This window comes from Petromyzon marinus, chromosome 82, assembly GCF_048934315.1.
Source record: "Petromyzon marinus isolate PM22_M1 ecotype Great Lakes invasive population chromosome 82, UKy_Petmar_22M1.pri1.0, whole genome shotgun sequence".
Classification (NCBI taxonomy): Eukaryota; Metazoa; Chordata; class Hyperoartia; order Petromyzontiformes; family Petromyzontidae; genus Petromyzon; species Petromyzon marinus.
In genome coordinates this window covers 4,130,871-4,148,661 of record NC_133747.1, presented here as the reverse complement: position 1 = coordinate 4,148,661, position 17,791 = coordinate 4,130,871, and the positions used below count along the sequence as shown (strand labels likewise).

At 44.4% G+C, this 17,791-nt stretch overlaps 1 protein-coding gene across 1 annotated transcript in view; it reads left to right on the top strand.

The window, feature by feature from the left end:
- LOC116938072 (DDB1- and CUL4-associated factor 8-like) overlaps nucleotides 1–17,791 on the top strand; it is a 64,890-nt gene that overhangs the window by 27,025 nt on the left and 20,074 nt on the right. The window contains exons 5-6 of the mRNA XM_076057376.1: nucleotides 6,922–7,032; nucleotides 12,644–12,716. Coding sequence (XP_075913491.1) covers nucleotides 6,922–7,032; nucleotides 12,644–12,716 — 184 coding nt within the window. The remainder of the gene's footprint in view (nucleotides 1–6,921; nucleotides 7,033–12,643; nucleotides 12,717–17,791) is intronic.

The following is a 17,791-nucleotide window of genomic DNA, read 5'->3' as shown; positions in this document are numbered from 1 at the left end:
CTACCCATAGACTTCAGTGTTAAAGTGTCTACCCATAGACTTCAATGTTAAAGTGTCTACCCATAAACTTCAATGTTAAAGTGTCTACCCATAGACTTCAATGTTAAAGTGTCTACCCATAGACTTCAATGTTAAAATGTCTACCCATAGACTTCAATGTTAAAGTGTCTACCCGTAGACTTCAATGTTAAAGTGTCTACCCATAGACTTCAATGTTAAAGTGTCTACCCATAGACTTCAATGTTAAAGTGTCTACCCATAGACTTCAATGTTAAAGTGTCTACCCATAGACTTCAATGTTAAAGTGTCTACCCATAGACTTCAATGTTAAAGTGTCTACCCGTAGACTTCAATGTTAAAGTGTCTACCCATAGACTTCAGTGTTAAAGTGTCTACCCATAGACTTCAATGTTAAAGTGTCTACCCATACACTTCAATGTTAAAGTGTCTACCCATAGACTTCAATGTTAAAGTGTCTACCCATAAACTTCAATGTTAAAGTGTCTACCCATAGACTTCAATGTTAAAGTGTCTACCCATAGACTTCAATGTTAAAGTGTCTACCCATACACTCCAATGTTAAAGTGTCTACCCATAGACTTCAATGTTAAAGTGTCTACCCATAGACATCAATGTTAAAGTGTCTACCCATAGACTTCACTGTTAAAGTGTCTACCCATAGACTTCAATGTTAAAGTGTCTACCCATAGACTTCAATGTTAAAGTGTCTACCCGTAGACTTCAATGTTAAAGTGTCTACCCATAGACTTCAGTGTTAAAGTGTCTACCCATAGACTTCAATGTTAAAGTGTCTACCCATAAACTTCAATGTTAAAGTGTCTACCCATAGACTTCAATGTTAAAGTGTCTACCCATAGACTTCAATGTTAAAATGTCTACCCATAGACTTCAATGTTAAAGTGTCTACCCGTAGACTTCAATGTTAAAGTGTCTACCCATAGACTTCAATGTTAAAGTGTCTACCCATAGACTTCAATGTTAAAGTGTCTACCCATAGACTTCAATGTTAAAGTGTCTACCCATAGACTTCAATGTTAAAGTGTCTACCCATAGACTTCAATGTTAAAGTGTCTACCCGTAGACTTCAATGTTAAAGTGTCTACCCATAGACTTCAGTGTTAAAGTGTCTACCCATAGACTTCAATGTTAAAGTGTCTACCCATACACTTCAATGTTAAAGTGTCTACCCATAGACTTCAATGTTAAAGTGTCTACCCATAAACTTCAATGTTAAAGTGTCTACCCATAGACTTCAATGTTAAAGTGTCTACCCATAGACTTCAATGTTAAAGTGTCTACCCATACACTCCAATGTTAAAGTGTCTACCCATAGACTTCAATGTTAAAGTGTCTACCCATAGACATCAATGTTAAAGTGTCTACCCATAGACTTCACTGTTAAAGTGTCTACCCATAGACTTCAATGTTAAAGTGTCTACCCATAGACTCCATATATTGTTGATGTTGTTGATGATGTTGTTGATGTTCTTGTGAATGTTGTTGATGATGTTGTTGATGATTTTGACGTTGTTGACGTTGTTGACGTCACAAGCTGTTGTTGATGTAGCAGCTGTTGATGTTTTTGGTGTTGATGTTGTTGATGATGTTGTTGTTGTTTTGAATGTCGTTGATGATGATGTTGGTGATGTTGTTGATGATGTTGTTGTTTTGAATGTTGTTGATGGTGATGTTGGTGATGTTGATGATGTTGATGTTGACGTTGTTGATGTTGATGATGTTGGTGATGTTGATGATGTTGTTTTGAATGATGATGATGTTGGTGATGTTGTTGATGATGTTGGCGTTGACGTTGTTGATGTAGCAAGCTGTTGTTGTTTGTTGTAGCAAGCTGTTGTTGTTGTTGTTGTAACAAGCTGTTGTTGTAGCAAGCTGTTGTTGTAGCAAGCTGTTGTTGTTGTTGTTGATGTAGCAAGCTGTTGTTGTTGTTGTTGTAGCAAGCTGTTGTTGTTGATGTATCAAGCTGTTGTTGTAGCAAGCTGTTGTTGTAGCAAGCTGTTGTTGTTGTTGATGTATCAAGCTGTTGTTGTAGCAAGCTTTTGTTGTAGCAAGCTGTTGTTGTTGTTGTAGCAAGCTGTTGTTGTTGTTGTAGCAAGCTGTTGATGTAGCAAGCTGTTGTTGTTGTAGCAAGCTGTTGTTGTTGTTGTAGCAAGCTGTTGTTGTAGCAAGCTGTTGTTGTTGTTGTAGCAAGCTGTTGTTGTTGTTGTTGTAACAAGCTGTTGTTGTAGCAAGCTGTTGTTGTAGCAAGCTGTTGTTGTTGTTGATGTAGCAAGCTGTTGTTGTTGTTGTAGCAAGCTGTTGTTGTTGATGTAGCAAGCTGTTGTTGTTGTTGTTGTTGATGTATCAAGCTGTTGTTGTAGCAAGCTGTTGTTGTAGCAAGCTGTTGTTGATGTATCAAGCTGTTGTTGTAGCAAGCTGTTGTTGTAGCAAGCTGTTGTTGTTGTTGTAGCAAGCTGTTGTTGTTGTTGTAGCAAGCTGTTGTTGTTGTAGCAAGCTGTTGTTGTTGTTGTAGCAAGCTGTTGTTGTAGCAAGCTGTTGATGTAGCAAGCTGTTGTTGTTGTTGTAGCAAGCTGTTGTTGTAGCAAGCTGTTGTTGTTGTTGTAGCAAGCTGTTGTTGTAGCAAGCTGTTGTTGTTGTTGTAGCAAGCTGTTGTTGTTGTAGCAAGCTGTTGTTGTAGCAAGCTGTTGTTTTAGCAAGCTGTTGTTGTTGTTGTTGATGTAGCAAGCTGTTGTTGTTGTTGTAGCAAGCTGTTGTTGTTGTTGAAGTAACAAGCTGTTGTTGTTGTAGCAAGCTGTTGTTGTTGTAGCAAGCTGTTGTTGTTGTTGTAGCAAGCTGTTGTTGTTGTTGTAGCAAGCTGTTGTAGCAAGCTGTTGTTGTTGTAGCAAGCTGTTGCTGTTGTTGTTGTAGCAAGCTGTTGTTGTTGTTGTTGTTGTAGCAAGCTGTTGTTGTTGTTGTTGTAGCAAGCTGTTGTTGTTGTTGTTGATGTAGCAAGCTGTTGTTGTTGTTGTAGCAAGCTGTTGTTGTTGTTGTAGCAAGCTGTTGTTGTTGTAGCAAGCTGTTGTTGTTGTAGCAAGCTGTTGTTGTAGCAAGCTGTTGTTGTAGCAAGCTGTTGTTGTTGATGTAGCAAGCTGTTGTTGTTGTTGTAGCAAGCTGTTGTTGTTGTTGTTGTTGATGTAGCAAGCTGTTGTTGTTGTTGTAGCAGGCTGTTGTTGTTGTTGTTGATGTAGCAAGCTGTTGTTGTTGTTGTTGTAGCAAGCTGTTGTTGTTGTTGTTGATGTAGCAAGCTGTTGTTGTTGTAGCAAGCTGTTGTTGTTGTTGTTGTAGCAAGCTGTTGTTGTTGTTGTTGTAGCAAGCTGTTGTTGTTGTTGTAGCAAGCTGTTGTTGTAGCAAGCTGTTGTTGTTGTTGTAGCAAGCTGTTGTTGTTGTAGCAAGCTGTTGTTGTAGCAAGCTGTTGTTTTAGCAAGCTGTTGTTGTTGTTGTTGATGTAGCAAGCTGTTGTTGTTGTTGTAGCAAGCTGTTGTTGTTGTTGAAGTAACAAGCTGTTGTTGTTGTAGCAAGCTGTTGTTGTTGTAGCAAGCTGTTGTTGTTGTTGTAGCAAGCTGTTGTTGTTGTTGTAGCAAGCTGTTGTAGCAAGCTGTTGTTGTTGTAGCAAGCTGTTGCTGTTGTTGTTGTAGCAAGCTGTTGTTGTTGTTGTTGTAGCAAGCTGTTGTTGTTGTTGTTGTAGCAAGCTGTTGTTGTTGTTGTTGATGTAGCAAGCTGTTGTTGTTGTTGTAGCAAGCTGTTGTTGTTGTTGTAGCAAGCTGTTGTTGTTGTAGCAAGCTGTTGTTGTTGTAGCAAGCTGTTGTTGTAGCAAGCTGTTGTTGTAGCAAGCTGTTGTTGTTGATGTAGCAAGCTGTTGTTGTTGTTGTAGCAAGCTGTTGTTGTTGTTGTTGTTGATGTAGCAAGCTGTTGTTGTTGTTGTAGCAGGCTGTTGTTGTTGTTGTTGATGTAGCAAGCTGTTGTTGTTGTTGTTGTAGCAAGCTGTTGTTGTTGTTGTTGATGTAGCAAGCTGTTGTTGTTGTAGCAAGCTGTTGTTGTTGTTGTTGTAGCAAGCTGTTGTTGTTGTTGTTGTAGCAAGCTGTTGTTGTTGTAGCAAGCTGTTGTTGTTGTTGTAGCAAGCTGTTGTTGTTGTTGTTGTAGCAAGCTGTTGTTGTTGTAGCAAGCTGTTGTTGTTGTTGATGTAGCAAGCTGTTGTTGTTGTAGCAAGCTGTTGTTGTTGTTGTAGCAAGCTGTTGTTGTTGTTGTAGCAAGCTGTTGTTGTTGTTGTAGCAAGCTGTTGTTGTTGTTGTAGCAAGCTGTTGTTGTAGCAAGCTGTTGTTGTTGTTGTTGTAGCAAGCTGTTGTTGTTGTTGTTGTAGCAAGCTGTTGTTGTTGTTGTAGCAAGCTGTTGTTGTTGTTGTAGCAAGCTGTTGTTGTTGTTGTTGTTGTAGCAAGCTGTTGTTGTTGTTGTAGCAAGCTGTTGTTGTTGTTGTAGCAAGCTGTTGTTGTTGTTGTTGTAGCAAGCTGTTGTTGTTGTTGTAGCAAGCTGTTGTTGTTGTAGCAAGCTGTTGTTGTTGATTTAGCACGCTGTTGTTGTTGTTGTAGCAAGCTGTTGTTGTTGTTGTTGATGTAGCAAGCTGTTGTTGTTGTTGTAGCAAGCTGTTGTTGTTGTTGTAGCAAGCTGTTGTTGTTGTTGATGTAACAAGCTGTTGTTGTTGTTGTTGCAAGCTGTTGTTGTTGTTGTAGCAAGCTGTTGTTGTTGATTTAGCAAGCTGTTGTTGTTGATTTAGCAAGCTGTTGTTGTTGTTGTAGCAAGCTGTTGTTGTTGTTGTTGTAGCAAGCTGTTGTTGTTGTTGTAGCAAGCTGTTGTTGTTGTTGTAGCAAGCTGTTGTTGTTGTTGTAGCAAGCTGTTGTTGTTGTTGTAGCAAGCTGTTGTTGTTGTTGTTGTTGTTGCAAGCTGTTGTTGTTGTTGATGTAGCAAGCTGTTGTTGTTGTAGCAAGCTGTTGTTGTTGCAAGCTGTTGTTGTTGTTGCAAGCTGTTGTTGTTGTTGTTGCAAGCTGTTGTTGTTGTTGTTGTAGCAAGCTGTTGTTGTTGATTTAGCAAGCTGTTGTTGTTGTTGATTTAGCAAGCTGTTGTTGTTGTAGCAAGCTGTTGTTGTTGTTGTTGTAGCAAGCTGTTGTTGTTGTTGTAGCAAGCTGTTGTTGTAGCAAGCTGTTGTTGTTGTAGCAAGCTGTTGTTGTTGTTGTAGCAAGCTGTTGTTGTTGTTGTAGCAAGCTGTTGTTGTTGTTGATGTAGCAAGCTGTTGTTGTTGATGTAGCAAGCTGTTGTTGTTGTTGTAGCAAGCTGTTGTTGTTGTTGTTGATGTAGCAAGCTGTTGTTGTTGTTGTTGTAGCAAGCTGTTGTTGTTGTTGTTGATGTAGCAAGCTGTTGTTGTTGATGTAGCAAGCTGTTGTTGTTGTTGTAGCAAGCTGTTGTTGTTGTTGTTGTTGATGTAGCAAGCTGTTGTTGTTGATGTAGCAAGCTGTTGTTGTTGTTGTTGTAGCAAGCTGTTGTTGTTGTTGTTGTTGCAAGCTGTTGTTGTTGTTGTTGTAGCAAGCTGTTGTTGTTGTTGATTTAGCAAGCTGTTGTTGTTGTTGTAAGCTGTTGTTGTTGTTGATTTAGCAAGCTGTTGTTGTTGTTGTTGTAAGCTGTTGTTGTTGTTGATTTAGCAAGCTGTTGTTGTTGTAGCAAGCTGTTGTTGTTGTTGTTGATTTAGCAAGCTGTTGTTGTTGTTGATTTAGCAAGCTGTTGTTGTTGTAGCAAGCTGTTGCTGTTGTTGTTGTTGTTGTAGCAAGCTGTTGTTGTTGCTGTTGTTGTTGTTGATGTAGCAAGCTGTTGTTGTTGATGTAGCAAGCTGTTGTTGTTGATGTAGCAAGCTGTTGTTGTTTATTTAGCAAGCTGTTGTTGTTGCTGTTGTTGTTGTTGTAGCAAGCTGTTGTTGTTGCTGTTGTTGTTGTTGTAGCAAGCTGTTGTTGTTGATGTAACAAGCTGTTGCTGTTGATTTAGCAAGCTGTTGCTGTTGTTGTTGTAGCAAGCTGTTGTTGTTGTTGATGTAGCAAGCTGTTGTTGTTGTTGTAGCAACCTGTTGTTGTTGTTGTAACAAGCTGTTGTTGTTGATGTTGTTGTTGATTTAGCAAGCTGTTGTTGTTGTAGCAAGCTGTTGTTGATGTAGCAAGCTGTTGTTGTTGATGTAGCAAGCTGTTGTTGTTGTTGTTGTTGTAGCAAGCTGTTGTTGATTTAGCAAGCTGTTGTTGTTGTTGTAGCAACCTGTTGTTGTTGTTGTAACAAGCTGTTGTTGTTGATGTTGTTGTTGATTTAGCAAGCTGTTGTTGTTGTTGATTTAGCAAGCTGTTGTTGTTGTAGCAAGCTGTTGTTGTTGTTGATTTAGCAAGCTGTTGTTGTTGTAGCAAGCTGTTGTTGTTGTAGCAAGCTGTTGTTGTTGTTGATTTAGCAAGCTGTTGTTGTTGTAGCAAGCTGTTGTTGTTGTAGCAAGCTGTTGTTGTTGTTGTTGATTTAGCAAGCTGTTGTTGTTGTTGATGTAGCAAGCTGTTGTTGTTGTTGTTGATGTTGTTGTTGTTGTAACAAGCTGTTGTTGTTGTTGTTGTAGCAAGTTGTTGTTGTTGTAAGCTGTTGTTGTTGTTGATTTAGCAAGCTGTTGCTGTTGTTGTTGTAGCAAGCTGTTGTTGTTGCTGTTGTTGTTGATTTAGCAAGCTGTTGTTGTTGTTGTTGATTTAGCAAACTGTTGTTGTTGTTGTTGATTTAGCAAGCTGTTGTTGTTGTTGTTGATTTAGCAAGCTGTTGTTGTTGCTGTTGTTGTTGTTGTAGCAAGCTGTTGGTTTGCCGTGAGGCTATGGACAAGGTGCCTCTGTACACCGTCCACTCACGGCCACTCAACTCTCACCACTTCGTCCTGGGTGGGAAGGATCCTTACGTCCGGTTAGTACTCATTAGTTAGTACTAGTTAGTTAGTACTAGTTAGTACTGGTTAGTAGTTAGTACTAGTTAGTACTAGTTAGTTAGTACTAGTTAGTTAGTACTCATTAGTTAGTACTGGTTAGTCAGTACTAGTTAGTACTAGTTAGTTAATACTAGTTAGTTAGTTCTAGTTAGTACTCATTAGTTAGTACTAGTTAGTACTCATTAGTTAGTACTGGTTAGTTAGTACTGGTTAGTCGGTACTAGTTAGTACTCATTAGTTAGTACTGGTTAGTAGTTAGTACTAGTTAGTAGTCAGTACTAGTTAGTACTAGTTAGTTAGACTAGTTAGTACTAGTTAGTAGTTAGTACTAGTTAGTACTAGTTAGTTAGTACTAGTTAGTACTAGTTAGTCGGTACTAGTTAGTACTAGTTAGTACTAGTTAGTCGTTAGTACTAGTTAGTACTAGTTAGTTAGTACTAGTTAGTGCTAGTTAGTTAGTACTAGTTAGTAGTTAGTACTAGTTAGTTAGTACTGGTTAGTAGTTAGTACTAGTTAGTAGTTAGTACTAGTTAGTAGTTAGTACTAGTTAGTTCTAGTTAGCTAGACTAGTTAGTTAGTACTAGTACTAGTTAGTAGTTAGTACTAGTTAGTAGTTAGTAGTTAGTACTAGTTAGTAGTTGGTACTAGTTAGTACTGGTTAGTAGTCAGTACTAGTTAGTACTAGTTAGTAGTCAGTACTAGTTAGTGTTAGTATTAGTACTAGTTAGTATTAGTACTAGTAGTAGTTGGTGCTAGTTAGTAGTTAGTACTAGTACATAACTAGTTAGTACTAGTTACTAGTTAGTTACTACTAGTTAGTACTAACACTAATTTGGTGGTGTTGTGGTGGTGGTGTTAGTGTTGTGGTGGTGGTGAGTGTTGTGGTGGTGGTGGTGGTGAGTGTTGTGGTGGTGGTGGTGAGTGTTGTGGTGGTGGTGGTGGTGGTGGTGAGTGTTGTGGTGGTGGTGAGTGTGGTGGTGGTGGTGAGTGTGGTGGTGGTGGTGAGTGTTGTGGTGGTGGTGAGTGTGGTGGTGGTGGTTAGTGTTGTGGTGGTGGCGAGTGTGGTGGTGGTGGTGGTGAGTGTGGTGATGGTGGTGAGTGTTGTGGTGGTGGTGGTGAGTGTAGTGGTGCTTAGTGTGGTGGTGGTGAGTGTTGTGGTGGTGGTGAGTGTGGTGGTGGTTAGTGTGGTGGTGGTGGTGAGTGTGGTGGTGAGTGTGGTGGTGAGTGTGGTGGTGGTGAGTTTGGTGGTGGTGGTGGTGGTGATGGTGGTGAGTGTTTTGGTGGTGGTGGTGAGTGTGGTGGTGGTGGTGAGTGTGGTGGTGGTGGTGAGTATTGTGAGTGTGGTGGTGGTGGTAAGTGTTGTGGTGGTGGTAAGTGTTGTGGTGGTGGTGAGTGTTGTGGTGGTGGTGAGTGTTGTGGTGGTGGTAAGTGTTGTGGTGGTGGTAAGTGTTGTGGTGGTGGTGGTAAGTGTTGTGGTGGTGGTAAGTGTTGTGGTGGTGGTGGTGAGTGTTGTGGTGGTGGTGAGTGTTTTTGTGGTGGTGGTTAGTGTGGTGGTGGTGGTGAGTGTTGTGGTGGTGGTGAGTGTGGTGGTGGTGGTGAGTGTGGTGGTGGTGGTGAGTGTGGTGGTGGTGAGTGTTGTGGTGCTTAGTGTGGTGGTGGTTAGTGTGGTGGTGGTGGTGAGTGTGGTGGTGAGTGTGTTGGTGGTGAGTGTTGTGGTGGTGGTGGTGAGTGTTGTGGTGGTGGTGGTGGTGAGTGTTGTGGTGGTGTTGAGTGTTGTGGTGGTGTTGAGTGTGGTGGTGAGTGTGGTGGTGGTGGTGAGTGTTGTGGTGGTGGTGGTGAGTGTTGTGGTGGTGGTGGTGGTTAGTGTGGTGGTTTCCATGGCTACCGTGGTAGTGATGTGGTTTCCATGGTTACCGTGGCAGTGACGTGGTTTCCATGGTTACCGTGGTAGTGATGTGGTTTCCATGGCTACCGTGGTAGTGACGTGGTTTCCATGGCTACCGTGGTATTGACGTGGTTTCCATGGTTACCGTGGTAGTGACGTGGTTTCCATGGTTACCATGGTAGTGACGTGGTTTCCATGGTTACCGTGGTATCAACGTGGTTTCCATGGTTACCACGGTAGTGACGTGGTTTCCATAGTTACCGTGGTAGTGACGTGGTTTCCATGGTTACCGTGGTACTGACGTGGTTTCCATGGCTACCGTGGTAGTGACGTGGTTTCCATGGTTAGCGTGGTAGTGACGTGGTTTCCATGGTTACCGTGGTAGTGACGTGGTTTCCATGGTTACCGTGGTACTGACGTGGTTTCCATGGTTACCGTGGAATTGACGTGGTTTCCATGGTTACCGTGGTAGTGACATGGTTTCCATGGCTACCGTGGTAGTGACGTAGTTTCCATGGTTACCGTGGTAGTGACGTGGTTTCCATGGTCACCGTGGTAGTGACGTGGTTTCCATGGTTACCATGGTAGTGACATGGTTTCCATGGCTACCGTGGTAGTGACGTAGTTTCCATGGTTACCGTGGTAGTGACGTGGTTTCCATGGTTACCGTGGTAGTGACGTGGTTTCCATGGCTACCGTGGTAGTGACGTAGTTTCCATGGTTACCGTGGTAGTGACGTGGTTTCCATGGTTACCGTGGTAGTGACGTGGTTTCCATGGCTACCGTGGTAGTGACGTGGTTTCCATGGCTACCGTGGTAGTGACGTGGTTTCCATGGTTAACGTGGTATTGACGTGGTTTCCATGGTTACCGTGGTAGTGACGTGGTTTCCATGGTTACCGAGGTAGTGACGTGGTTTCCATGGTTACCGTGGTAGTGACGCGGTTTCCATGGTTACCGTGATAGTGACGTGGTTTCCATGGTTACCGTGGTAGTGACGTGGTTTCCATGGTTACCGTGGTATCAACGTGGTTTCCATGGTTACCGTGGTAGTGACGTGGTTTCCATGGCTACCGTGGTAGTGACGTAGTTTCCGTGGTAGTGACGTGGTTTCCATGGCTACCGTGGTAGTGACGTGGTTTCCATGGCTACCGTGGTAGTGGCGTGGTTTCCATGGTTACCGTGGTATTGACGTGGTTTCCATGGTTACCGTGGTACTGACGTGGTTTCCATGGCTACCGTGGTAGTGACGTGGTTTCCATGGTTAGCGTGGTAGTGACGTGGTTTCCATGGTTACCGTGGTAGTGACGTGGTTTCCATGGTTACCGTGGTACTGACGTGGTTTCCATGGTTACCGTGGAATTGACGTGGTTTCCATGGTTACCGAGGTAGTGACATGGTTTCCATGGCTACCGTGGTAGTGACGTAGTTTCCATGGTTACCGTGGTAGTGACGTGGTTTCCATGGTCACCGTGGTAGTGACGTGGTTTCCATGGCTACCGTGGTAGTGACGTAGTTTCCATGGTTACCGTGGTAGTGACGTGGTTTCCATGGTTACCGTGGTAGTGACGTGGTTTCCATGGCTACCGTGGTAGTGACGTAGTTTCCATGGTTACCGTGGTAGTGACGTGGTTTCCATGGTTACCGTGGTAGTGACGTGGTTTCCATGGCTACCGTGGTAGTGACGTGGTTTCCATGGCTACCGTGGTAGTGACGTAGTTTCCATGGTTACCGTGGTAGTGACGTGGTTTCCATGGTTACCGTGGTAGTGACGTGGTTTCCATGGCTACCGTGGTAGTGACGTGGTTTCCATGGCTACCGTGGTAGTGACGTGGTTTCCATGGTTAACGTGGTATTGACGTGGTTTCCATGGTTACCGTGGTAGTGACGTGGTTTCCATGGTTACCGAGGTAGTGACGTGGTTTCCATGGTTACCGTGGTAGTGACGCGGTTTCCATGGTTACCGTGATAGTGACGTGGTTTCCATGGTTACCGTGGTAGTGACGTGGTTTCCATGGTTACCGTGGTATCAACGTGGTTTCCATGGTTACCGTGGTAGTGACGTGGTTTCCATGGCTACCGTGGTAGTGACGTAGTTTCCGTGGTAGTGACGTGGTTTCCATGGCTACCGTGGTAGTGACGTGGTTTCCATGGCTACCGTGGTAGTGGCGTGGTTTCCATGGTTACCGTGGTATTGACGTGGTTTCCATGGTTACCGTGGTAGTGACGTGGTTTCCATGGCTACCGTGGTAGTGACGTGGTTTCCATGGCTACCGTGGTAGTGACGTGGTTTCCATGGTTACCGTGGTAGTGACGTGGTTTCCATGGCTACCGTGGTAGTGACGTGGTTTCCATGGCTACCGTGGTAGTGACGTGGTTTCCATGGCTACCGTGGTAGTGACGTGGTTTCCATGGCTACCGTGGTAGTGACGTGGTTTCCATGGCTACCGTGGTAGTGACGTGGCTTCCATGGTTAACGTGGTATTGACGTGGTTTCCATGGTTACCGTGGTAGTGACGTGGTTTCCATGGCTACCGTGGTAGTGGCGTGGTTTCCATGGTTACCGTGTTAGTGAAGTGGTTTTCATGGCTACCGTGGTAGTGACGTGGTTTCCATGGTTACCGTGGTAGTGACGTGGTTTCCATGGTCACCGTGGTATTGACGTGGTTTCCATGGTTACCGTGGTAGTGACGTGGTTTCCATGGTTACCGTGGTAGTGACGTGGTTTCCATGGTTACCGTGGTAGTGAAGTGGTTTTCATGGCTACCGTGGTAGTGACGTGGTTTCCATGGTTACCGTGGTAGTGACGTGGTTTCCATGGTTACCGTGGTAGTGACGTGGTTTTCATGGCTACCGTGGTAGTGACGTGGTTTCCATGGCTACCGTGGTAGTGACGTGGTTTCCATGGCTACCGTGGTAGTGGCGTGGTTTCCATGGTTACCGTGGTATTGACGTGGTTTCCATGGTTACCGTGGTAGTGACGTGGTTTCCATGGCTACCGTGGTAGTGACGTAGTTTCCATGGTTACCGTGGTAGTGACGTGGTTTCCATGGTTACCGTGGTAGTGACGTGGTTTCCATGGTTACCGTGGTAGTGACGTGGTTTCCATGGCTACCGTGGTAGTGACGTAGTTTCCATGGTTACCGTGGTATTGACGTGGTTTCCATGGTTACCGTGGTAGTGACGTGGTTTCCATGGTTACCGTGGTGTTGACGTGGTTTCCATGGTCACCGTGGTACTAAGTGGTTTCCATGGTTACCGTGGTAGTGACGTGGTTTCCATGGTTACCGTGGTAGTGACGTGGTTTCCATGGTTACCGTGGTAGTGACGTGGTTTCCATGGTTACCGTGGTACTGACGTGGTTTCCATGGTTACCGTGGTATTGACGTGGTTTCCATGTTTACCGTGGTAGTGACGTGGTTTCCATGGTTACCGTGGTATTGACGTGGTTTCCATGGTTACCGTGGTAGTGACGTGGTTTCCATGGTTACCGTGGTAGTGACGTGGTTTCCATGGTTACCGTGGTAGTGACGTGGTTTCCACGGTTACCGTGGTAGTGACGTGGTTTCCATGGTTACCGTGGTAGTGACGTGGTTTCCATGGTTACCGTGGTAGTGACGTGATTTCCACGGTTACCGTGGTATTGACGTGGTTTCCATGGTTACCGTGGTACTGAGTGGTATCCATGGTTACCGTGTGGTCCAGGTTATTTGACCGGCGCAAGATCAACGACTCCATCAACAATGGCGTCCTCCACAAATACAGCCCCCAGCACCTGGTAACACTAACTAGTACACTAACTAGTACACTAACTAGTACACTAGCACACTAACTAGTACACTAACTAGTACACTAGTACACTAACTAGTACACTAACTAGTACACTAACTAGTCACTAACTAGTACACTAACTAGTCACTAACTAGTACACTAACTAGTACACTAGTACACTAACTAGTACACTAGTACACTAACTAGTACACTAACTAGTACACTAACTAGTACACTAACTAGTCACTAACTAGTACACTAAGTAGTACACTAACTAGTCACTAACTAGTACACTAGTACACTAACTAGTACACTAACTAGTCACTAACTAGTACACTAACTAGTCACTAACTAGTACACTAACTAGTACACCAACTAGTACACCAACTAGTACACCAACTAGTACACCAACTAGTACACCAACTAGTACACCAACTAGTCACTAACTAGTACACTAGTACACTAACTAGTACACTAACTAGTACACTAACTAGTCACTAACTAGTACACTAACTAGTACACTAGTACACCAACTAGTACACTAACTAGTACACTAACTAGTACACTAACTAGTACACTAACTAGTCACTAACCAGTACACCAGTACACTAACTAGTACACTAGTACACCAACTAGTACACCAGTACACTAACTAGTACACTAACTAGTACACTAGTACACTAACTAGTACACTAACTAGTACACTAGTACACTAACTAGTACACTAGTACACTAACTAGTACACTAACTAGTACACTAGTACACTAATTAGTACACTAACTAGTCACTAGTACACTAACTAGTACACTAACTAGTACACTAACTAGTCACTAACTAGTACACTAACTAGTCACTAACTAGTACACTAGCACACTAACTAGTACACTAACTAGTACACTAACTAGTCACTAACTAGTACACTAACTAGTACACTAACTAGTACACCAACTAGTCACTAACTAGTACACTAGTACACTAGTACACCAACTAGTACACTAGTACACCAACTAGAACACTAGTACACTAACTAGTACACTAACTAGTACACTAACTAGTACACTAACTAGTACACTAACTAGTACACTAGTACACTAACTACTACACTAGTACACTAACTACTACACCATTACACTAACTAGTACACTAACTAGTACACTACCCATAGACTCAACACTGCCCATTGACTCAACACTGCACCATAGACTCAACACTGCCCATAAACTCAGCACTGCCCATAGACTCAGCACTGCACCATAGACTCAACACTGCACCATAGACTCAACACAGCCCCATAGACTCAACACTGCCCATAGACTTAACACTGCCCATAGACTTAACACTGCCCATAGACTCAACACTGCCCATAGACTCAACACTGCACCATAGACTCAACACTGCACCATAGACTCAGCACTGCCCATAGACTCAACACTGCACCATAGACTCATCACTGCACCATAGACTCAACACTGTACCATAGACTCAACACTGCACCATAGACTCAACACTGCACCATAGACTCAACACTGCACCATAGACTCAACACTGCACCATAGACTCAACACTGCACCATAGACTCAACACTGCCCATAGACTCAACACTGCACCATAGACTCAACACTGCACCATAGACTCAACACTGCACCATAGACTCAACACTGCCGATAGACTCAACACTGCACCATAGACTCAACACTGTTCCATAGACTCAACACTGCACCATAGACTCAACACTGCACCATAGACTCAACACTGCACCATAGACTCAGCACTGCACCATAGACTCAACACTGCACCATAGACTCAGCACTGCCCATAGACTCAACACTGCACCATAGACTCAACACTGCACCATAGACTCAACACTGCACCATAGACTCAACACTGCACCATAGACTCAACACTGCACATAGAATCAACACTGCCCATAGACTCAACACTGCACCATAGACTCAACACTGCACCATAGACTCAACACTGCACCATAGACTCAACACTGCACATAGACTCAACACTGCCCATAGACTCAACACTGCACCATAGACTCAACACTGCCACCATAGACTCAACACTGCACCATAGACTCAACACTGCACCATAGACTCAACGCTGCACCATAGACTCAACACTGCACCATAGACTCAACACTGCACCATAGACTCAACACTGCACCATAGACTCAGCACTGCCACCCATAGACTCAACACTGCACCATAGACTCAACACTGCACCATAGACTCAACACTGCCCATAGACTCAACACTGCCCATAGACTCAACACTGCCCATAGACTCAACACTGCTCCATAGACTCAACACTGCCCATAGACTCATCACAGCACCATAGACTCAACACTGCACCATAGACTCAACACTGCACCATAGACTCAACACTGCACCATAGACTCAACACTACCCATAGACTCAACACTGCCCATAGACTCAGCACTGCACCATAAACTCAACACTGTACCATAGACTCAACACTGCACCATAGACTCAACACTGCCCATAGACTCAACACTGCACCATAGACTCAACACTGGACCATAGACTCAACACTGTCCCATAGACTCAACACTGCCCCATAGACTCAACACTGCACCATAGACTCAACACTGCCCCATAGACTCAACACTGCACCATAGACTCAACACTGCACCATAGACTCAGCACTGCCCATAGACTCAACACTGCACCATAGACTCAACACTGCCCATAGACTCAACACTGCCCATAGACTCAACACTGCACCATAGACTCAACACTGCACCATAGACTCAACACTGCTCATAGACTCAACACTCCCCATAGACTTAACACTGCACCATAGACTCAGCACTGCACCATAGACTCAACACTGCACCATAGACTCAACACTGCCCATAGACTCAACACTGCCCATAGACTCAACACTGCACCATAGACTCAACACTGCACCATAGGCTCAACACTGCCCATAGACTCAACACTGCCCATAGACTCAACACTGCACCATAGACTCAACACTGCCCATAGACTCAGCACTGTACCATAGACTCAACACTGCACCATAGACTCAACACTGCACCATAGACTCAACACTGCACCATAGACTCAACACTACCCATAGACTCAACACTGCACCATAGACTCCACACTACACCATAGACTCCACACTGCACCATAGACTCAACACTGGACCATAGACTCAACACTGCCCCATAGACTCAACACTGTCCCATAGACTCAACACTGCCCCATAGACTCAACACTGCACCATAGACTCAACACTGCCCCATAGACTCAACACTGCACCATAGACTCAACACTGCACCATAGACTGAACACTGCACCATAGACTCAGCACTGCCACCCATAGACTCAACACTGCACCATAGACTCAACACTGCACCATAGACTCAACACAGCCCCATAGACTCAACACTGCCCATAGACTCATCACTGCACCATAGACTCAACACTGTACCATAGACTCAACACTGCACCATAGACTCAACACTGCACCATAGACTCAACACTGCACCATAGACTCAACACTGCCCATAGACTCAACACTGCACCATAGACTCAACACTGCACCATAGACTCAACACTCCACCATAGACTCAACACTGCCCATAGACTCAACACTGCACCATAGACTCAACACTGTTCCATAGACTCAACACTGCACCATAGACTCAACACTGCACCATAGACTCAACACTGCACCATAGACTCAGCACTGCACCATAGACTCAACACTGCACCATAGACTCAGCACTGCACATAGACTCAACACTGCACCATAGACTCAACACTGCACCATAGACTCAGCACTGCCACCCATAGACTCAACACTGCACCATAGACTCAACACTGCACCATAGACTCAGCACTGCCCATAGACTCAACACTGCCCATAGACTCAACACTGCCCATAGACTCAACACTGCACCATAGACTCAACACTGCCCATAGACTCATCACAGCACCATAGACTCAACACTGCACCATAGACTCAACACTGCACCATAGACTCAACACTGCACCATAGACTCAACACTACCCATAGACTCAACACTGCCCATAGACTCAGCACTGCACCATAAACTCAACACTGCACCATAGACTCAACACTGCACCATAGACTCAACACTGCCCATAGACTCAACACTGCACCATAGACTCAACACTGGACCATAGACTCAACACTGCCCCATAGACTCAACACTGCACCATAGACTCAACACTGCCCCATAGACTCAACACTGCACCATAGACTCAACACTGCACCATAGACTCAGCACTGCCCATAGACTCAACACTGCACCATAGACTCAACACTGCCCATAGATTCAACACTGCCCATAGACTCAACACTGCACCATAGACTCAACACTGCACCATAGACTCAACACTGCCCATAGACTCAACACTCCCCATAGACTTAACACTGCACCATAGACTCAGCACTGCACCATAGACTCAACACTGCACCATAGACTCAACACTGCCCATAGACTCAACACTGCCCATAGACTCAACACTGCACCATAGACTCAACACTGCACCATAGACTCAACACTGCCCATAGACTCAACACTGCCCATAGACTCAACACTGCACCATAGACTCAACACTGCCCATAGACTCAGCACTGTACCATAGACTCAACACTGCACCATAGACTCAACACTGCACCATAGACTCAACACTGCACCATAGACTCAACACTACCCATAGACTCAACACTGCACCATAGACTCCACACTACACCATAGACTCCACACTGCACCATAGACTCAACACTGCACCATAGACTCAACACTGCACCATAGACTCAACACTGGACCATAGACTCAACACTGCCCCATAGACTCAACACTGTCCCATAGACTCAACACTGCCCCATAGACTCAACACTGCACCATAGACTCAACACTGCCCCATAGACTCAACACTGCACCATAGACTCAACACTGCACCATAGACTGAACACTGCACCATAGACTCAGCACTGCCACCCATAGACTCAACACTGCACCATAGACTCAACACTGCACCATAGACTCAACACAGCCCCATAGACTCAACACTG